Source organism: Balaenoptera acutorostrata, chromosome 17, assembly GCF_949987535.1.
Source record: "Balaenoptera acutorostrata chromosome 17, mBalAcu1.1, whole genome shotgun sequence".
Classification (NCBI taxonomy): Eukaryota; Metazoa; Chordata; class Mammalia; order Artiodactyla; family Balaenopteridae; genus Balaenoptera; species Balaenoptera acutorostrata.
Window position 1 is genome coordinate 16,136,523 of NC_080080.1, and position 22,319 is coordinate 16,158,841.

General features: G+C 43.3%; 1 protein-coding gene and 1 long non-coding RNA gene across 3 annotated transcripts in view; one reads left to right on the forward strand and one right to left on the reverse strand.

Annotated features, from left to right (window-relative positions):
* FBXO32 (F-box protein 32) overlaps window positions 1-17,753 on the forward strand; it is a 33,645-nt gene extending 15,892 nt beyond the window's left edge. Inside the window, exons 5-9 of one of the 2 annotated variants that reach the window (XM_007188858.3) lie at window positions 4,056-4,149; window positions 4,994-5,178; window positions 10,689-10,871; window positions 11,815-11,958; window positions 12,385-17,753. In XM_007188858.3, coding sequence (XP_007188920.1) covers window positions 4,056-4,149; window positions 4,994-5,178; window positions 10,689-10,871; window positions 11,815-11,958; window positions 12,385-12,474 — 696 coding nt within the window. In that variant the 3' untranslated portion in view covers window positions 12,475-17,753. The remainder of the gene's footprint in view (window positions 1-4,055; window positions 4,150-4,993; window positions 5,179-10,688; window positions 10,872-11,814; window positions 11,959-12,384) is intronic. The other variant, XM_057531980.1, reaches the window with a different exon arrangement.
* LOC103008680 (uncharacterized) lies at window positions 1,352-7,014 on the reverse strand. The gene is made up of 3 exons (XR_451609.2): window positions 6,867-7,014; window positions 2,655-2,711; window positions 1,352-2,346 (listed from the first exon to the last, which is right to left on the reverse strand). It is a non-coding gene; the product is annotated as an uncharacterized LOC103008680 (long non-coding RNA).
* Window positions 17,754-22,319: the final 4,566 nt, after the last annotated feature.

Consider the following 22,319-nt stretch of genomic DNA (forward strand, 5'->3'; position numbering starts at 1 on the left):
TGTGGAAAGTAGACCTAAATGATTTACCCAAAGCAACTGCCTCATCCTAAATGCGTTATTAACCCTTTCTGGGTATTATTTCTCCCTTAATGTGAAAAGCTGATTACCGGTCCCAGTGTAATACTGATTTAAGATTTCCAGACTCTTTCCTAGAACATAACACTACATGGTATTGCTACTATTTTTAGAGTAAAGTTTGGACCTAGGTGCAAATTTGATTGGCCTTGACAAACTGAAGTCCTTTAACTATCAAAATATATGTTCTCCGTTAGACATATCTTGGTCCAAGTCCTGGCTCCACCACTTGCTACTGCTATATGTCTTCAGGTGAGTTGCTTAACTTCTCTGAGCCACAAAATCCTCTTTTGACTAGTGGAGAACCCACTTCAGTGGGTTGCCTCTGAAGATTAAACAAGATGACACATGTAAAATGCGTAGCATGTAGTAAACACCCATTATTGCTAGCAAAGTTAGACTTCATGGTAGATGCAACTATGTAAGCCACAGAATGTATCAACATTAACTTTTATCAACAGACAGGGAGCTACTAAATATATCAGAAACATAATAAAAATGACAGAGAGGAATATGAAAATTTGAAAGCATTTAAGCATTTGGTTGACAATACATAAAAGTGAAATACAGGGATTCTAAAGGTCTCTAAACCAGCTGTACTTTACCCTACTATTCACTATGCCTTCCCTGGCAGTAATTCTACCTAGTAATAGTCTCTGTACTATGATTAAAATGAATGATAATAATTTATTGAGTATATTCTTGCTATCAGGCACTGTTCTGAGTGCTTTATGAATGCATTTCATCTTCACAGCAACTCTAAAGTAGGTACTATTATTATGTATGTTTTACAGATGGGGAAACTGAGGCAGGCAGTTTGGCTCTGGAGCCCTCACTCTTGAACCCTATCATATACACACACACACACACACACACACACACACACACACACACACTCTCTCTATCAGAAATTGACAAATTATGGCCCAAGGGCCAAATCTGCCCCCCATGCCTGTTTTTGTAAATAAAGTTTTATTGGAACACAGCCACACTTATTCATTTACATACTGTCCAAGGCTGCTTTTGTACTACAGTTGCTGAGTTAATTAGTTGCAACAGAGACCTTATGACCTCCAAAGGTTAAAATATTTACTATCTAGCCCTTTACAGAAAAAGCTTTACAGAAAAGATAACCCTTGATATCCACTTTAAACTTCACTAAAAGATTGGGGTTCGGAAGGGGAAGAAATAATACCTTATAATAATAATGCCTTGTATTTGGTATTTCCAGTGGGTTTTTACATACTGATCTCATTTAATTCTCATAACAACCCTGTGAAGTAGGTAGTCTTTTTTTATTTCCACTTTAGAAATGAAGAAACTGGGGTTCTGGGAGGTTAAATGACTTACACCACAGACTAGATGGTAAACTCAGTGAGTCTAGGGATCGTGTGTCCTTATCCGCATCACCTATCACAACACTAGGATAGAATGGGCATGCAGAAAATACTTGCTAAGTGAATGACAACTGTAAAGGTCACCCAGCTAGAGCATCCGGGTCTCCTCCTATTCTGGGGTTCTCTCTCCTGACCCCAAGTCTGCCGGACAGTGAAAAGAAGGACTTTCTCTTGACACCGGAATAAACAGAAGGTGGTTGACGTGTCATTCTCCTGACAGTTGATCGAGTTTTGCTTCTGTATCTTTCTCTTCCTTAGTCAAAGATCATCTCAGTCAGACCAAAGGGCTTTTTTGTTTCCCCTCAAATGCATAGTCACAGCCTTGAGAATTTTTGTGTCCTTGTGATTGGTGCATTTTTAGACAAGATTGAAACTGATGCCCTCGTGAGATGGTAGTCACATGAAATGGGGGTTTTGGATGGATTTCAGGCAGAGCTCTGCCCGCCCTCCTCCCACCCCATGATGAGTCACTACCCTTCCCAGAGCCGACTCAAGACTTTTGTTTTCTTTCATCTTGCTTTGTGCTGGTCATGTGAGGCTCAGGGTATTAATAGACCCTGGGCTTGGCCTTCTGAATCTTGTTGTTGGTCAAGAAGATAAATGAACGGTTTGGCCAGTCCCTTTGTGCCATTTTTCACTCCTCTCTTGACTGTCACGCGCTGGTTGGTGACAGAGCTGAACTGGAAAGGCAGAGGACAACGCGTCTGGTCACCGCCTGTGGACGTGGCCTCTGCTGATGTTTTGACTTCTTGCCTCTCTTTGTGGGCATTTGGTCAGTTCCTGACGTCCAGCCTTGGATCACCAGTACTAATCTTAAAAACCAGCCTCAGTCTTTCTTTGCCACCTTCCCCCAGCCTGATGACAGCATCTCTCCCTGTGTGTGAGAGAGATACATAAGCCAGGCAGGAAAAGATTTGGGGTCTTTTTTTTTTTTTAACTTAGAGTAAAATTATGTTCAGGAAATTAAAAGTCTGTCCGTGGTTTGACAGGCTCCTAAGGGGCTCTATGGGGACAAAATTTTTAAACAAATGCCTTGGAAGCAGAGGTTCTTTGAATTGCCTGGGGCTTTGGTCCAAAAGTTTCAGTTCTTCTCTGCAGCCCAATTTTTAAAATGTCACTTTGCTAGTTCCCTCAGCCTTGACTCCAGCATCCAGCACAGTGTCATACTTGGTGTTTACTGACCTGAAGTGAAGTTGGGCTGGCGCCTGGCCAGGAGATGAAACTCCCTTGGAAGGTTTCCTAGGAGCAGAGATACAAGCTTTAACATAAAGGGAGGTCCTGGGTCTCTAAATCTAGTTTACTGGCTCTAAGGCTAGTGAGTTTTACTTAGCCTGGTGGGTTCTGGTGCAATTAATTATTTTCACTTTATATCAACCTCTTTTGTTCGATAACTCTGTGAAAGCATGAAGTGTGTTAAGAAGGATCCCGCTGAGCCCTGTCACTCCTTGTGGCATAGTTGGTAAAGTTTAGTTTCTTGAGCCTCACTTTGCTCATCTGTTAACTGGGTTGAACCACATGATCTCTAAGACACCATTCCAGTCTAAAGTTTCATTTTTTCAATAATAGAATCTTTGATTTTTTTTTTTTAAATCTTGCCACATCTATAAAGAATTTTGCTTTTGAAGGGAAGAAAGATTATGCTAAGGGTGCACCAACTTAAATTATTATCTTTATTTCTTTTTCTTTGGTGATAACATGGGTGGTGGGGAATGGGACATACTCCTTCAGTAAACCAACCAACCTTTACTTTCTACCTAATTTATGCCAGGCACTGTGCTAAGAGTTTTATGTGCATTCCCTCATTTAACGGTCTCACCAATCTTGGAGACTCTAAGTATTACAAGTAGAGATGAAGAAACTGGGGCACCAAGACATTCAGGAATTTACCCAGAGTCACAGAGCTGATAAGTGGTCAAAGCAAAACTTGCACATAAGTCTAAGAGCTACAAGGTTCCTAGCCTCTAAGTAGAAATATGAGTATACACTGTACATCCCTGAGTGTCTCTTTCTTCCTGTTATTGGCTTCTTTCTACAGAAAGTTAAGTGCAGTGAAAGATTCTAATTAACAGACATTTTTATTGAATGCTACATAAGCAGGAGATATCTGGATAAGAATTGCCACTTCCTTGAAAAGTGCCCATCGTTGCTGAACTTGAGCTTTTAGGTGCCTTGAGAGCAGTCCCAGCCAGTGGGGAGAAGTTCAAGTAGGGGTAAAGAATTCCCGCTGGGAGTGATTATGTACAACTCCAACATCACAGGTCATAGGAGGTTTTGTTCCCTTTGGAGAACCTCAGCTTCACTTGCTGAAGTAGGACAAGTAGAATGAATTAGCCCTGGCTGAAGCCAACCTCTTTATATTTAAAAGAAAAAAAGCAATTAAATATTCAGCCTGATGCCTAGGTTTTGAATTACCCCCATTTGTCTTTTACTCAGAGCATCTGCTTTTTATTGCATTGTGGCCCTGCCTGCCATTTATCTCTCCCCGTCAGTCTGTATCTACGTGTCATGTGACTCAAAAGTGAAGATTAGAGGAGAAAAATATCTCTGTAGTCTAAGCCTGGCAACTTCTATTTTTATCCACAGCTGTTGGAACTGATAGCAAAGTCACAGCTCACATCCCTGAGTGGCATTGCCCAAAAGAACTTCATGAACATTTTGGAAAAAGTGGTACTGAAAGGTGAGCTCTCTCTCTCACTCTCTCGCCCCTTTTTATAGACCTGGGGCCGGGCAGATGGATTTTCCAATGCAGTGGACATGTCATTGGATTTAAGGGAAATGTGAGCGGATGGAAATGAATGACTCCAGATGCATTTCAGGGGTGCTGGATTCCAGTTTAGAAAGGAGGGCCATTCATGCTCATGACAAAGGGTGAGACCATCACCCTCCTGTCCTTGTGTTGGGATCATCCATTTGTCCTGCTCTAAGCCTCTCAAGCTTCTTGGCATAGGCACGTGTCCCAACCTTGGCTGCCGAACCTCTAGATTCCAAATTCCTAGAAAATTGAGCTGTGTACAAGGCAGAATAGATCCATAGACTCTCTGAGCTAGAAAGAACTTTACGTCTCTGGCTCAACTGACTCATTGTGTATATGGGAGAAAGAGTGATTTATCCATAATCACACAAAGAGTCAGCCAGACTGGATGAGAATCCAAGCTCCTGACCCCCAGACCTGTGCTTCTGCCACTGATCATCTAAAAGAGACATCACTGCTGGGCAAAAGAAGCTGCTTTCAGATCAGGTGAGCTATTGGTGCTGGTAGGACAATGAAAAGAGAAAGAGTCTTTGTAGAAAACGGGGAGAAGAGAACAAAGAGGGACCTAGATAATGGAAACTCTACCCAATAACCTCGAGTGCAGAAGCTTGGCCAAGTGTAGAATAAACACCAGTGAGAAAGAAAACCATATCCCCAGTGGGTGTACCCAGGTAACACGAGCAGAGTAGAGAAGAAGAAAGAACCACTTGTAAACTATGGAGTGTTCTAGTCTCATAAACGTTACTGCTTTTTTTCTTCCCCACTCAAGTCCTGGAAGACCAACAAAACATTAGACTAATAAGGGAACTACTCCAGACCCTCTACACGTCCTTATGTACACTGGTCCAAAGAGTCGGCAAGTCTGTGCTGGTCGGGAACATTAACATGTGGGTGTATCGAATGGAGACAATTCTACACTGGCAGCAGCAGCTGAACAACATCCAAATCACCAGGGTAAGCTGGAGCACCCCAGCCTCCTCCTAGCAGGAACGGCTGCAGTTGGTTCCTCTGCTGGGATGCTGGGCAGCCTCGCCAGGACTTTAAATCCTCTCTGGTGATGGAAGAGTCTGGACAGTTCTGATTGGATGCTTTCCGTTGGGTGCTGAGGGTGGGCTGGGGGACTTTCCGATACAGGGAGGGTGGGAAGAAGAACTTGGCAGAGCAGGATCAGAGTATATGAACAATGACAGCCAATGGAAACGTGGTGGGAAAACTAGAAACTTGACCTTGGGGCCGATGTAGGCTATTTCACTGAAATCTTTAGTGGGATCTGGAGATCTCTGCCCATTTCCTCTTAAAGTACGAGTTTAGGATGCTGCCTTGTATACAACAGAGCTGTGATGGCAGTGGCTTGGAGAACTGGCACCAACCTTTTAAAACTCTAGTTCCAATTATTAATAGTTATGATAAAGGAAGGCTTTGAGTAAAGGCTGTAAACATACAGGTAGGAAAAGACATGAGCAATTCTCACTCAAAGCAAACAAACAAACCCAAAAAACCCCACATTACCAGCTAAACTACTACCAGTAGTTTCTTTTGGCTTTTAAAACGTAAGTTGGCCCCCAGCTCTTGGCCTCTTAAGAGTGAGCAGGAGGACTAAGGCACACAAAAAATGTGAGAAAGACGCTGGTGTAATCTCTCAAGGCTCCCTAATGGACAGACACACTTAGGCAGCTCACGTAGCACTTGGCTGACTTATCTAATCACTGACCATGGCTGTTTTAAGTGGTTCCGGGACCCAGGCTGATAAAGTTTGGGTCTGCCCCGTCTCTCGAGAAAGAAACATGAAAAAACTTCTTTGACCTCTTTTAAATATTTCACTATATGAAGTTTGCAAAATGCAGTGTCCTTGACTTTACTGTTAATAACCTCTCTGTGCCTTAGTTGTTTTTTTCTTAACTCTGAAACAGGGAATAATTAGAAGTCTCAGAGTTCTGTGACTTCCTTAGAATCACTTAGGCTACAGTACACACACACACACACACACACCCCAGTGATACCCAACCAGCGATATAAATGAGCAAGTCCCATTAGTCCCAAGGGCATCTTCCCTCCAGCAACTTCGAGCACCCATTTAGATGGTCACACTTGCCCAGAACTTGCCTCTGTTCTCTCTGTCCACCTCACAGGAGGCCCCCCTTGGCCACATCTGCCCACATACCTTGCACTTCCATGGGCTTACTTCCCCGAAGCCCCCCTCTATTGATCTACAAGCTCTCTTGGGAGGTACCCATTGTAGTTGCTATAACTCTTCATGGAGTGAGGGTAAAGGGGGATCAGAGAAGCCCAGTGACTCTCCCCAAGTGACACAGCAATCGGGGCCAGAGCTGAGGCCAGAACCCTGGGCTTCTTATTCCTAAAACAGCAAAGCTTTTAACATCAGTGGTTTCCAAACTTTTTTTCAATCTAGCTTTCTTCCAACTATTTATTCAATGACCCAGCCTTTTGCAAACCTTTTAAATCCAGTGAAATCCTATGCAGGACAGACCAAACACTGAAGTTCATCTCATCCTCCCCTCTGCTCACGGCACCCCAGCCAGACCAAGCTATTCTCTGCACACTCTAAGCTTGGGCCTGCCTCAGGGTTTTTAAGACACCTCCCTCCCTGACCATCCAATCTCCTGAAGCCACTATCATCTTACCTTCTTCAGAGCCGCTATTATGATCTGAAATCATCGCATCTGTATATTCACTTCCCTGTCTCCTCCACTGGCTTATAAACTCCACAAAGAAAGGACATCACCGTCTTGTTCCCTGCTCTATTCCTTGTCCCTGGACCAGAGCAGATGGCAGTCAGTAAGTTTTAGTTGAATAAATAAATGATTGAAGGGGACGCTCCTCCCACCACCTACCTTAAAACTTGTTCAATGTTCAGAGGAATACAGTTGGAAAATATTGCCCTGTATTTACAGATGAGCATGAAGATTTACCAACTGCAGGGTCTGGGACTAGGATTCAAATTCTCTGTGCCTCAATTTCCTCATTTGGAAAATGGGGGCAGTCATGCCTATCTCAATGCCCTGGTGTGAGATTTAATCAGGTAATATATAGAAAGCACTTAGAACAGTGCCTGACACATAGTAAGTATTGTAAATGCGTCAGCTGTTACTATTATGAAGGGCTCACTCTGTGGCAGGCACTCTTCTAAGTCCTCTAATGTATTCATTAACTCATCTAGTGACTAATTGTAAGTAGGAGTCATCATAATAGCTAATATTTACTGGCCACTGTGCTCAGTACTTCCAGGCATTGTCTCATGAGAAAAATCACACTGAGTGGTTAAGAACAATCTGGCCGGGCCCTCCCCACCAATAAGATGTGGGTTGAACCCAGGCCTGTCTGCAGCGGCTCTACTTTTACCCATGACACTCTACTCCCTCATGCCCTCCTTCCCAACCCTCCTTGGCTCTGAGCTACATTATTTTGAGAGCAGTGCTGGAAGGAAAGATTGAGAGAGAGAGAAGGAACTTAATTACTTCAGTCTGGACGGTATTTTAAAACTTACTTTTTAACAGTTTGGACCAAAGAGAAGTACGTTATTAACGTGAAAATGTTAAGGTGACATTTACAGTAATTGCTTTCTATTTGCCAAAGTTCTATCAGTATTTTCCCAGCAGATAATCTTGTTTTCCTTCAAAATTTCCTATCTAGTTCTATGGAGCCAATTTTTATTGGCAAAAATAATTTATATAATAAAGAATGAAGGGGGAAAAAAACTAAGAGAACTGGCTTGTAGGGGAAAAAAATCAAATAGAATCATAGTGTCCTGTGAGCAAGGCAGAGAGAGTTTGGAAGCATGGGGGGTGGGCAGGATGAATATAAAAAGATTTTCAGCAAAACACTTGATAGGGGGAGCAAGAGTAACTTCTTTTTCTTTTATATGTTTATATTCAAATAGAAGAAGGCATGCAAGCAGTTAATCATTTATCAGGAGTAAGGACTCAGCATGGGGTCTGGGCAAGGATTTTGGAAAAGTTCAGGTTTGAAAATTTGAGAGTGAATTCTGCCAAGTGGACTTTAATAGGAGTTCATGTAATAATTGGCCTGGGAGTTTTAACCAAAAAAGTAGATGCTTTGAAGTGCTGGAAACAAAAAGAAAATCTCATGGCAGTTTTATTGGCTCATACGATCAGCAGCAGATGATAAATGACAAATAGGTCTAGGACCTTCTGCAGTCCGGCAAAGTCCTGAATTTTGCAAACAATTGAAAGTTCAGCCCAGCAGCCTGAACAATGTAAATTGTCGAGTCATAGACACTTCTGACGAGTTAGGAGGCTGAAGCTACTCCAAGTCTGAGATTGTTGGAGCTGGAAGGGATCTTCAGAGACTTCTACTAAGCCAATTCATTTTGGACACAGGGAAACTGAGACCCAGATTTCCCAAGGGCACTTGGGATCCGGATCTGCTGCTCGTGCATCCCGTGTCCCTCCCATGCCACCTCCCATTCTTCTCCATCGTCCAACTTCCCAAGCCGCCCTGCCGCTGCCCACCTTCCCTCTGCACGCCTGTCCTGCTCTGCGGAGACGCGGGAGGGAACTGCTGAGACTGTGTGTCCCCCTGGAATCCTGTGTGTTCCAGCCTTGATGTGCCTTGTACAGAGTTTAGTTTCCCTAAAATTTCGAGGAGGGAGCTCAGTACTCATTCCCAGGATATTTTCCCCTCAGCTAAGGAAGGGTTTCTTCATCCTGTTTTGTTTTTTTTGTTTTTTTGTGTGACCTCCAGAGGTGATAGAACACTGAGCTAAAAATGTCAGTAGTTCAAATTCAAGAGCTCACCCAGGACTAGCATGGGAAGGACAAAGAACCATGGTCTCGAGCGATTTGTGCTGACTTCTTATCCAGATGGCAGCAGCCAGTTGCTGTTCAAGAAATAGCAACAAATACTACTGAGGACCTTCTGTACAGATTGTTCCCATAGCACTTGGCGCTTACATCCTTGATGGCATTTAACCTTTGTCCTCTAATGACTTGCTTATATTTCTGGGTCTCTCGCCCATTGCAGCAGCTCCGGTGCCAGGCATAATAGGTACTCAGGAGAGGGGTTTTGTGCTGGGCTAGTCTGCAAGGGATACAAGCTTAGACCTTGCCTTCGAGGATCTGGGTCTGGGTGGAATAACATGAGCTCATCAGAATTTAAACATTAAAGGGCTTAAATATAAATTCAAGGATATGTAGAAGCAACTTCTGCAGAAGCTCACGATTAACTGCCAGTGTGTTCTCCACAGACCAATAGTTATCAAAATGTTCCGTGCAGCCCTAGGTTTGAATAGAGATGCCTCAATGGATGATGGATCTTAGGCTGAAAGGTTCTTGACCAGCCATTCCCAAAGCGTGCATACACGTGTGTACACACACACACACACACACACACACACCAGTATAGAGTCTTTCTGTTGTTGCTGTTTGTACCTATTGAATTATTTGACTTTCATCATTCCACAAATATTTATGGAGTGCCTACTATATGCTAGCACACTTCTAGACTCTTCTAGACATAGCAACGAAAACACACAAAAATTTCTGCCTCCGTGGAGCTTAGATCCTAGCAGGAGTGTTCCATTCAAGCTTCCTTCTGCAGATGGGTTACGTGACATGACAATAAGAAGTTGTTGCAAAAGGCACCTGAAAGAGATCCTAGGAATTCTAGGAAGATGTAGTGGCTAAGGCTTGAGGGAGTCACCAAAGTAGAAAAGGCCTTTCAGAGGAAGTGAGTTTGAACTGGATGTGAAGAAGAGTCACATATGGACAAGCAGAGGCCCGGGCAGAGTGAGGGCCTTGTGGGCAGCGTGTTTCGGGGCCGGTGAGAAAACCTACTTGGGGAGATCAGTGGTCACAAGGAGGCGGGCAGTGAGACCCGAGGCTGGAGGTGCTCTGTCCAGGGTAGTGAGTCCTTTGGGAAGGTAGCGAATATTGTAATTGAGTGAAGCACAGGAATCCAACGTGCGCTATTAGGGGAATCTTTCAGAGCAAAAGTGTAAATAGATGAAGGGGATTCAGAGGTACAAACCTCCAGGTATAAAATAAATGAGCCATTGGGGCTGTAATATACAATATAAAGAATATGGTCAGTAAAACTGTAATCACTTTATATGGGGACACATGGTTACTAGACTTATCGTGGTGATCATTTCATAATGCACGCAAATGTCAAATCACTATGCAGTACACCTGAAACTAATATAATACTGTATGTCAACTACAGTTCCATTTTTTTGAAAGCGTAAAGCCTTGTGCAACTTAGGAAAATCCCTCTGGCACCATCTGCTGGAGCCGCTCCAGACTGTTCTTTGCGGGTCTCAGTCATGGGTCCTGTGTCTGTACTTAGAGTAGAGAGAATTGCTGCTTTGATCTCTGATCAATACACCACCTTGAGGCTGGAGGATGAGGGGACAGCTGCATCCTGGGTGTCACCTGGTGCATAGCTACTCTCTGCCCTGCAACTTAACATAACCCTTCTCCCCACAGCCTCCCTTCAAAGGCCTCACCTTCACTGACCTGCCTTTGTGCTTACAACTGAACATCATGCAAAGGCTGAGCGACGGGCGAGACCTGGTCAGCCTGGGCCAGGCGGCCCCCGACCTGCACGTGCTCAGCGAGGACCGGCTCTTATGGAAGAAGCTCTGCCAGTACCACTTCTCCGAGCGGCAGGTCGGTGCAGCCCAGTGGCCGTTCTTCCTTCTCTTCCTCTCTGCCCGCCACCCTCAAGCTGCCTTGGCATCCTTCTCAAACCCACTCTCCAGGGCTCCCTGGTTTGACTAGAAAACAGTTCAAGGAGTTTCTAAATAATATCTGTGAGATTTTGTTTATGTGTTTCAATAGGAAAAAAAAAAAACCACCTTATATTCTTAACCTAGTCCCATGTTACAACTTGCTCCAAAAAAAATTCATAAATTGGCACCAGTCCTTCTTTTCTCTAACACAATAACTTACATTTTTATGAGATTTTACAGCTAAAGGACTTTTACTGATGTTATTTCATTTTGTGTTAATGGCCCAGGGAAGAGTAGATATCATTATGCCCACTTCAAACGGATGGAGGGACTAAGGCCACAAGTGACTAAGTGACATATCCAAATTAGTAGAGCGCTCTCTAGGTGGGGAAACTGGCCTTGGATTTGAATTTGGGCCTTCTGACACCAGCTCTAGACCTCTTTCCCCTCCGCACACTGCCTCAGATTTTTTTTCCAACTTCTTTATACAGAAGTGTGAGCTCAACAAGTTCTGTTCACGAAACCACTAATATTTCGATATAAAATAGAGCCATTGTGCCGAGCAGTCACTGCATCTCCCTGGAAATAATCACTCAAGTCTACAGCAAAGAAAAGATTGAAGTGGTTTACTGAGATCACCTAAACTTTCAAGACCATCCAAATGCAATTTAGTACAGGTCACCAGTCAGGCGTCATCAGCCACCTGTTTCTTTTAAGGACTGGTTAAAATCTGTTGTTTCCTTCACTAGGTAGAGCTCAGAAGCTACTTCTTTATATCTTTGCTACTTTTTCCCTAGCTGTTGCCAGGGTATAGATGAAAAAGGTGGAAAGGGGGCAGGAGCAGAACTTTTCTGAACTACTTTTATTTGTTTGATATTTAGATCCGCAAGCGATTAATTTTGTCAGATAAAGGACAGCTGGATTGGAAGAAGATGTATTTTAAACTTGTGCGCTGTTACCCACGGAAAGAGCAGTATGGAGACACCCTTCAGCTTTGCAGACACTGCCATATTCTTTCCTGGAAGGTATATGTCTTGGAGGTCGTTGCCACACATCCCCAGCCCAGCCCCTAAGAGCCAATGGCGCCAGCACTGTGTCGCCAAATGCTTTCCTGCTCTTCACTGTTGTAGCCCCCAGCTGAAGGTGAAGGTAGAACTGATTCAGCCCCTGGGGAAAGAAACTTTCAAAGACCTTCATTTCCTTCACCCCGCTGTGTTTATTTTTTTCTGCAACCCCCCCCCCAAAACTCCCCCATCACTCTGTGCACAGGTGCGCGCACACACACACACACACACACACACACACACACACAGCTCTTTAGTTTTTCCATAACACAGGGCATTCTTGACAGAGGAATGTTGTTTTGAGGTTGGGCAATGCCTTACTTAGGGTGCTACAAGCCAATGAGATGCTGCCGAGAATGCCCACCTAACCATGATGTTCCTTTCTAGGGCACCGATCACCCGTGCACAGCCAATAACCCAGAGAGCTGCTCCGTTTCACTTTCACCCCAGGACTTTATCAACTTGTTCAAGTTCTGAATCCCAGCACATGACAACACTTCAGAAGGGTTCCCCTGCTGATTGGATGGTTGGAAATACAGAGTTTGGATGCTTCATTTGTAAATAGTGTACATTTTAGACACTGGCTCAAAACTTCTGAGATAAGCCATTGAGAGGACGTTGGAGGGGAGAGATGCAGTTGCTGGCTGCGAATTTAAGCATACGGACTTCTCATTAGAATTGGTATGGAAAAGCAGAAATACTGTAAATAAACTATTTTTCCTAATGATTTGCCAGCAAGACTATACGGCAGGAATTCTATTTCATCAGTGAAAATGGAATTCTCTTGACGTTCACTGAGACTCCTGTATAGTTCCCTAGAGATGTGGGAGAAAGGGGCAAAACTCAAATACAAGATAGAATGCTCTTTGTTTACAATGTGAAAATGTGTTGAAAAAAAGAAAAAAGAAGAAAAACTACATATGAGAAATCCCTGGGCTTTGGGTTTTGATCTGGGGTTTGTTTTGAAAAGGCAAAGGAAGCACCACTCATCTTAAACCCGCATGGGTATAGGGCCTTATCTTCTGAAGATACCACACAATAGTCTACCTCGGAAAGCTACAATACTCGCTCTGACAAAGCACGTGGTCCAGTAGGCAGTCTCTGTTTTTCTTGTTTCTTCATCATATAAAAAGTGATTTAAAACAGGAAGAGATATTGGAGGCAATCCTCATCATGCTTCAGGCTTCCTTTTTAGACGAATGGGACACTCTTTGGGGTTGCCTCTTTTCTAGAACAACCCCAAAGCATCGATGCCTTTTTTCCTTCCATGTTGTAGCTCATTCGGGACAACATAAGGCCAATTAAAAACAGTTCAAGAGGAAATCCTGCCACAGAAAAGATGGAATTAGTCACCCAATAGCTGTGAAGACTTTCTTATTCCTGTTTAACTTCTTGGCTTGTCTGGGCTTCCTGGGGTATCTTCACGGATAAGCCTATCCCTGGGGACTGTTTGGAGCCAGAGTACTGATAAAGGCTTGTAAAACAGGTTTTACATATCAGCTGCTGTTCCTCTTGGTGGGTGACGAGTTGAGGAGTTTTCTTTACATGCAACACCAAAATTTAGTCAACCTGAGGTAGGGCTTCTGGTAAGGATGATAAAGTAAAGCCTGGCGTTCCAGCCAGATGGGGAGCCAGAGGTACTATGAGTTCATCCTAAACTTGCTCCAAACCCCAGGGGAACTTGCTAGGCCAATACCAGCAGGTAACTATGTGGAAGAAGGAAATCTCAGGACTTAAGGAGTCAATATTCCTGGGAGGGAATGGGGGATGTTTTTGTTTTTTACTTTTTATAGAACTTTGCTTATCTACAACAATGTACATATTTTTGCAATTGTATTTGCTTTCCTTTTTTTCTGGTAAATAAAGTGGCCACCCAGCATGACCTTGGCACATAAGTGAAGCAGAAATAGGAACTTGGTTCACATTTACGTTGAGGAGCAGTGTATTCTTAGCGGTTGAATTTGGGGTGACCTGAAATGGGGAGAGATGGTTAAGAATGTACAGAGACAAGCCAAGGGACCAACTAGTGATGTAGGACCCCTTCACGCCCTTCCCTCAAAGCACAACCCAAGTACCAGCATCCGGAAGGGAACTCGACCACTAGTTGATGTTCCTCACTTTGCAAGGTCTGTGCCTACACCAGGATTTCTTAATATCTTTTTTCATCACCACCCCCCCCGAAGAAGAAAAAAGTAAATTGTTTATTTCAATTCTGAGCAAAAGTAAATACTGAAGAATAAGATTTTGTTGGGTCAGGTTGAGCTTCGGAGGGCCACAAACTACTGTAACACCTCTTCTCCCCCCGAGTCAAGGTCACACTGAGAATGCAGGGTCCAGACCATGGAATAAAAAGCTCTGTCTTCCATAATTCAGGCAGGTTCTCGCAAAGGTCTCAGCTTCCTTAACGATGCGAGTGGAGCTGGGATTGTCGTTGCTGTGAGGGCTCTGGAACCTTTGACTCTGGCATTTTTTGGCGTTCATGGCCTTCCACATCGTCCCCCCAACTCATGAGCTCCACCCTCCATGTTGATGGAGCAGATGGAGACTCTGCGGCTCCTTCAGGTTTGCAGTCCCAGAAATGTCGCCCGCTTTGACTGTCAGCACGAAACTGGCGAACCAGCGTCACTTGGACTGTCCGTGGTGCTCACGACCGCATAGCGTGCCCCAGGCAGCAGGAGCGTCTGTGCAAAACGACCCTACCACAAGGGATAGGCTTAACGGTCTTCTGAAATGTCTACCCAGATGGTGACTCGGGGCTCTCCCCATCTCCTTTGGCATAATTGGAGATGGTGTGTGACAGAGTCAAGGAAAATTTTTAAGGAAAAGAAAAGAAGAAACCAACATTTGTGGTTCCCTTTCATTGGAAGAGGAGAATAAGGAAGGAAATGGCAGGTGGAGAGGGAGAGGGGAAGGAATAGAAGTGGCGTGTCTTTGATGCTGTGGTTTGTGGGAGGGCAGTGGGGAAAAAGAGCACAGCGGGTGTGAGCATCTGTGTTGGTGCCACTGGGTGGCTGTGAAGCATGGCCAGAGCCTCACGTATAAGTAAAGCGAGTTAAAAAGAAAATGCTTGTTCCCTGGGCACTAATCGTCTATAGAATTTCTATTGGCAAACCCTCCCAGGACAAAGTGACCTAAAAAACAAAAACAAAGAATCTCTGTCTCAGAACTGCTGTTCTAAAAGCCAGAAGGGACATGATAATGGAAAGTGCTGGAAGAGACAGAATGCTCTACTGTCTTTGCTGTACCTACCTACCCCCACCCCAACTCTGTAGAGGAGAATTTAAAATTGATGTCAAATATGAAAGTAATCTGGACTTCCAGAGAAGGAAAGAGTTTTGTCCAGGACAGTGGAAGCCGAGCCACGGGGATGTTATGCTTTGGTTCAACACGCAGGTTTCCGAGCAACGATCCTAGAGTTTCTTGAGACGAATGCACAGCATTTGAGGAAAGGAGAATATGCGAAGCTTAGGAGGGCTCAACTTATAACAAGATCAGACATTTTAAACTAGATGGTGTTATTACTCAACGCTGTTACTTTTAGTGGATGGACCAGTCATGTGGGAGGATTGTGGCAGAAACTACAATGTGAAAACATCCCCAGTTTTGAGATCAAAAGGGTCAGCTGTAAGATGACCTATGTTTAGTGATGATCCATTTTATATTGAAGTGGCTCAGAGGAGATATGGATATTTTAGATGGGCTGCAAAACTGTCAAGGCAAGAACGGGCTTCACTTGGCAATGGTGAAGGAAGGTAGTAAGTGTGTATTGCCTTATTGCCACAGTTCTCTCTTCAAAAACTGTTTGGGAGCTTGCAATTAACAGAGGCTCCTTGTTTCCAGTTGTTTTTATGTGGGAGAAGAGAAAGAGCTTGATACTTCATTTGTCTAAGCAAGTGGTGTGATTTACAAGAAGTTCAATCATTTCAAAAGTATATCATTCTTAGTGTTCAATACAATGTTTATCATAAAATAGGCACCTGAGTTTATATATTCCTGCCAGGCTGAAGGGCAATTATGTCTTGCTATGCAAACACGCTATTTTACGTGTGAATTTTTTTAACAGTAATTTTATGTGTGAATTTTTTTTAAACTAAACTCTATCATCATTTTCTATGTTGACATCTGTTGTTTTTCGTGTTTTTTTGTTTTAATCTGTTTCCAACTCTCCGAGTCTGTGAACCATCCTCTGACTGGATGCTGGCCTAAAATCCTATTAGTGTTTAAACAGACCTCAGAAATACCCTGAACCTCTAGGCAAACGCAGAGATGGAGCTCTTTGATATATCTTGGGCCCTTGATGTCTTCAACAAACAAGATCGTAATTCCTTTAAACTCAATGTTTTCTGTAGATGCTTTCTTATCCGTTTTGTTAAGGAGAGTCAACCCTCGTGGTTTTCCAAAGGAAGGAAACTCCTCCCCCAGACTTGAGCGCTGGGAGGGAGGTTAGAAACGCTGGAGTCTGGCATTTCTTCTGCCTTTCAAAATGAGGTAGTGGGTCCAGAATATTCAGGTGACATGCCTCAACCCACCTGGCGCTCAGCAGTGGACCTGAGCGTAAACTTGGGACTTTCTGAGGCCTTGACTTTGTACCCCCTGCCCCAGCACCTTTTGTTGTGGCTGGACACACGTGACAGCTGAGCTGATTCTTCTCAAGACCGTCGCTGTGGAAGGCACGTTCGTGTCCAGTGTTCGGTGTCTGGCCGTTAACTTTTAAAGGCATTTTAAGTCCCTGATTCTTCCTGGAGAAGTTAAGGAGTTGCTTAACATTGTTACAGACCTCTGACTCTGCTGTGAGTACGGCATACTAGTGAGTACAATCTGCTTGCCACAAAGTAAGCAGCATATTTTGACAAATTTATTTTTCCCTGGATAATTAGATTTTAATTATAAAGGTGGCCCCTGAGACAGATAATGGCTGAGCAGCTGGCTTGCTTTCTAGAAACTGAGGTTCTGATGGTAACCAAGCAGGTATTTCCTCTCCCCTTAGACTAAAAGGTACATTTAATCCATCCCTTCCATCTCCCTGGTACCTGCTGTGAGATCCAATAAGCTTCTACCCAGTGGAAGATCACTCTCTGCTAAACCTCACAAGCAAAGGGGGATTGTTCCATGAGGCAGCAAGGAGCAAGGGACCACGATATTCATGACTTTGTCTGCTAGACATTTTTCAAAGTGTCCTTGAACTCAGCAAACAAAGCTTTCTGAGAGATCTCTCAAAACTCAGGCCCTGCTCCGTCTGGCCAAAAGTGGATGGCTGCTTCAAAACTCTGAACTTCTTGAAACTCCATCTGCTACAACATTACTTCTGGAGTTTGAACATGACATTTTCTGTCTTTGAGTGTAGAAATGTTTGTTTAACTAATGATACACAAGTCTGTTAAACAGAAGGCTCCAAGCAGTGCTCTACACTTGAGAACACTTGGCGCCATCTTTATTCTACCAAGTGCCAATCACCCTAGCCAGAGGGGGTGCATATTAAAGTCCATATCCTAAGCTTTAGAAGCTTTAAAGTACTTTTTTAATTAAAAATACAATAGGGGATTGAACATTTTAACTAAAAGTTTAAGGTTAGACCAATTACATGCAAAGATGTTTATTTAATATTGTGTGAGCTGAGTCCTTCTGTATAAATTATTTGCACTCTTTTCTTGCATGATGAACTGATTTCTTTTTTTATAGTTGTTTGTACCAGACGGTGGCGTATTTTTGTAAAAATTTTTTGACACTGAATTGCAATAAATGTTTTTCCAACAACACACACTGGTGCATTTTTGGTGCATGTCAATTCAAGTTGGTTTTTTATCGAACTGAGTATGTTTATCTTTTGCTGAGTGAGAGTTATATTCCTTCTCCCAGGAACTTATCATCGTTGTAAAATTTTCTAGGAATACATAGAAAACTAAGCTTGCTGCTGAGTACCAACCTGAATCAGAAATACAGTATTATGCTCAAATGGGGTATTTCCACTTACTATTCATATAATAGAATGCTTTGGGAATAATGAACTTTAAAGTCAGTATTAATTTACTCATCAACAGACATTTATTGAACAGCTACTCTATGTTAGGGGAAACACTGACCGAAGCCGCCCGCCCTGGCCAGGCAAGATAGTAGCCACTTGCATGAGTCATCTTACAACAGGAGGTCCTGGTAAGGAACGCAGAACTAACAAGCTACCATCAACCGGAAGAATTCGGGAAAGGTCTCAAGGAGAGAGGAGACGCCAGCCCACATGTCCTACCAACCTCCCAGAATCCTCCTCGCTGGAATCCATCTTGGCTGAGTGACACAAGCGCCACCAGGAAGGACCCTGAGTCAGAATGACTGGCCTGAGACAACCTGGAAACTAACCCCATTCCCATAAAACCCGAGACTGCGAGCCACGTGGCCCAGCAGTTCTCCTGGGTTCCCTTACCCTGCTGCTCTCCACCCGGGTGCCCCTTCCCAATAACGTCTCTTGCTTTGTCAGCACATGTGTCTCCTCGGACAATTCATTTCTGAGTGTCAGACAAGAGCCCACTCTCAGGGCCTGGAAGGGGTCCCCTTTCCTGCAACATCTATATATCTATATCTGGGGTAGGGGGGTACTATATATATCTATACAGAGATGGAGAGAGAGAGAGAGAGAGAGACATCCTATTGGTTCTATTCCTCTGGAGAACCCTGACTAATAAATACAAGCTCCTAGAAAGAGAACAAGGGCAAGGAAAGTCTAGAGGAAGGCTTTAGAGGGCAAGGGAGAAAAACCAGAGGGAGAGCGGAATCTAGTGGCTACAAGAGGCAGTTAGCCAGCTACCACATTGTGAGAAATAACATTTGGCAGATGCCAAAGAGTGCAAGGAAACAGTCACTCTTAACCCACATAAGAGTACTTGAGTGACTCCCCTTTCTTTGTACTTTTTAAACTTGTATTCAATTGTTTTAATTTTACTTTGCAATTTCGTTTTTTCTTAATTTCAAAATTACTCCAAGGAGCCCCTACTTCCTTCAGAGAGGCAGCAAGGCATAGTGAGCAAAGAATCTGAAGCCAACCTGCCTGAGTCTGAACCCTGCCCTGCCTCTTCCTGGCTGTACCAGGCACTGTACTAAACCTTGACCTGCCTCAGTCCTCTTATCTGTAAAATGGGGATAATGACAGTACCTACATCATGGAATTGTTGTGAGGAGTAACTGAGTTGCTGCATTTTACATGATTAATACCTTTTGTGTGGTCAGAGCAGTGCTTAACACATAAGAAGCTTTACATAAACATTTGTTATTATTCACAAGCCCACTTTCTTTTTTTTTTTTTTTTGCATTATGTGCTGTAGGCAGAAAAACCATGTAGCCTTCACTGTCTCTAAAGAGAAACATAATAACTAAATCAATGACCCCCACAATTCTAGCCTTTGCTTATTGTTTAAAACCAGTGGTCTCCAACCATCCCATCAATAAACATTTTTTAAGCATAAACCCAATAAATGTGTATTTATTTATCTATCTCTGAAGTATTGGCAGGCACTACTATCATTAACTAATATTTCAAAGCATAATGCACACATAGGAGGACAGTCATCATGAGTAATAATGGACGTAAATCGATATTTCAAGTAGTTGTGATCATTATGAACTTTTTGGCCAATTTTTAGTCAGATCTCATTAGCTTATCATTAAGCTAATGCAGCCAGTGAAGAGCCATATTAGTGCTCACATTTGTCTGTTCCTTTGCATCTGCAATAGTAGTATCGTCATTCTGCTGTTTCTTTGCGAGAAACTAGGAAACTTCTTAAAGCATTTGTCCATTTTGTGAGATTTTGTTTATTTAAAACTAGATACTGTAATCCATAAATCCATTTAGTCAGGCATACAGAAGTTACAATATGTCACAGTACACTGAAAACAAACGATCAACTTTGGGTACCACTGGCCTCCGCTCCCCACTGAGGCCAAGGTGCCTTGGGTACTGACTGACCTCTGATGGATGGACACAAAGGACCACTGTCAATCCAGACATTAAACATTTGTAAAGCTTTTGTGCTGGTTGTTCTCTGCTTGTCCCCGAAGATCCATTCTCCGCTCCTCTGCCTAGCTCAGCACCCTAGAAGACTGACCACAAAGGGCTGCGTCCCCCAGACTCTCTTGCCAGTTGGCATCTGGTTGGGTTTGTCCAATGGGAGGTGCTGGCAGAGACCAGGGCAGAAAGAGAAAGAGTTCAGGGTCCTTCTTGCCTGCTCTCTCCTGACTGGCCCCTGGTCTCTGGCAGAAGCTGCAGCCCTTCTCCACATAAACCCTCCTTATGGCTCCTGCCATCACGAGGCCCCTCCTCAAACCTGGGAGAAGTAATTTTCCTTGTTGCTCATCTCTGGGGGCCTCAGCATCTTTTGTGTTCCCTTAACCCTCCCCACACCTGTCTGAGTAGTCCCTTCAATGGAATTACATGAGATTATTTCCTGCCAGAAGCCTCACAGATAATTTCTTTACTTCTTACTCTTTAACAGAGAAATCAATGGAAGTTTTCTTTTTTTTTTTCCTTCCAGCACCTCACTTTGGAGACCACTGGTTTAAAGAGCTATTTTGATGACTGAGCCAAATCACTTTTCCTGACCAATGTGAATGGAAGCCTTAGATTCCCATCACTCTTTGCTCAAGCCAACAAATGCAGGCTGAAAAGAGGTGGGCTCACAAGATGAGCCCCGGACAGCCGGTCAGCAGACTCAGCTTCTACTCAGGGCTGTCACAGCAGGGCTGAACCTCAGGGAAGTCACTTCTGTTCTCTTAACTCAGTTTCCTCATCTTTAACAGGCAGGTGGGTTGGATTAGCTAGTCTCTAGGTCCCTTTTAGCTCATATAGCCTTTCGTGATTTTAGGAAATCATATAATAGTTCAGAGGAAACGATGTTATTTTGTCTTTTTATTTCTTGTTATTTTTCCTTCAACACTCTCTCCATCCCCTCCCAACTCCCACAACAGGCACATATACACGCTTTATCAGTTAGAATTTTTCTTGGGTGAAAGTCCTTTAAATTTTATAAACTCCAAGGTAATAAGAAATAAAGGAAGCCCAGCTGCAACATCAATAATAAATTGAATCCTACTCTTTCCCAAATGCTTTCAAATACATTTTTAACTGCCATAGCAACCCTGTAAGGTAGATACAAGTATCATCCTCACTCGACAAATGTGGAAACTGGGGATGCTCAGAGAAATTATATGATGTGTTCAATACCACACAGTGCGGCAGGCTGGAGCTGGCTCATGAGAGCTGAGCTGAATGGATTCATCTTTTTCCAACCTCACACTCAGTGGCATGTTGGTAAATTAAAATCAGCCATAGTGGGGATATTTATACCTCAGAAATCAGCAAGAGCTACAAATCAGAGTTTTGTTTTTTTTTTTTTTGAGAGAGAGCTGATTTTTAAACATTTACTATCACCCACTCTCGACACACAGTTACTAAACCACAGAGGTAGGTTTTAAGCTCAGATCTGATCCTAAACCTGGTGTCCTTTTATGACTCTACAGCTGTCTTTCCCACACAGCCTCTAGTACGATATCTCGTGAAGAGTCTTTGTGAAATACATATTTCCTGCACCAGGTGCCCCGGGGTCTCCAGGCTAAACCCTCATTAGCCTTGCCATCCAAATGGTCTTTCTTTTAGAGGAAGACTTGCCAGCAAATAGCTGAAAGACTGCTTGGCTTGTGTTCATAACCCTGGCCCTAGCAGACGGGAAGAGATCACGTACAGAGCACAGCCCTGCATCCGTTTCCCTCCTATGTACGAACACAGCCCCCTCTTCCCCTCTCCCAGTTAGGATGCGTCCCTCTTTCTAGGTCGGGCATTTCACAACTCTGAAGGGCTTCGACATGAGTGCAATTTTTTTTGAACTCTAATTGATTTACAATATTGTGTTAGTTTCAGGTATACCGCAAAGTGATTCAGTTATGCATATAAATATATATATATTCTTTTTCAGGTTCTTTTCTATTATAGGTTATGACAAGATATTGAATATATAGTTCCCTGTGCTGTACAGTAAATCCTTGTGGTTTATCTATTTTATGTATAGTGGTGTGCATCTGTTAATCCCATACTCCTAATTTATACTCCCCCATTGCTTCTTCTTTGGTAACCATAAGCTCACTTTCTATGTCTGTGAGTCTGTTTCTGCTTTGTAAATAAGTTCAGTTGTATTATCAAAAGTGATATTATATGATATTTGCCTTTCTCTTTCTGACTTACTTCACTTAGTGTGATAATCTCTGGGTCCATCCATGTTGCTGCAAATGGCAATATTTCATTATTTTTTGTGCCTAATTAATATAATTTTAACTTGAAAAAAACA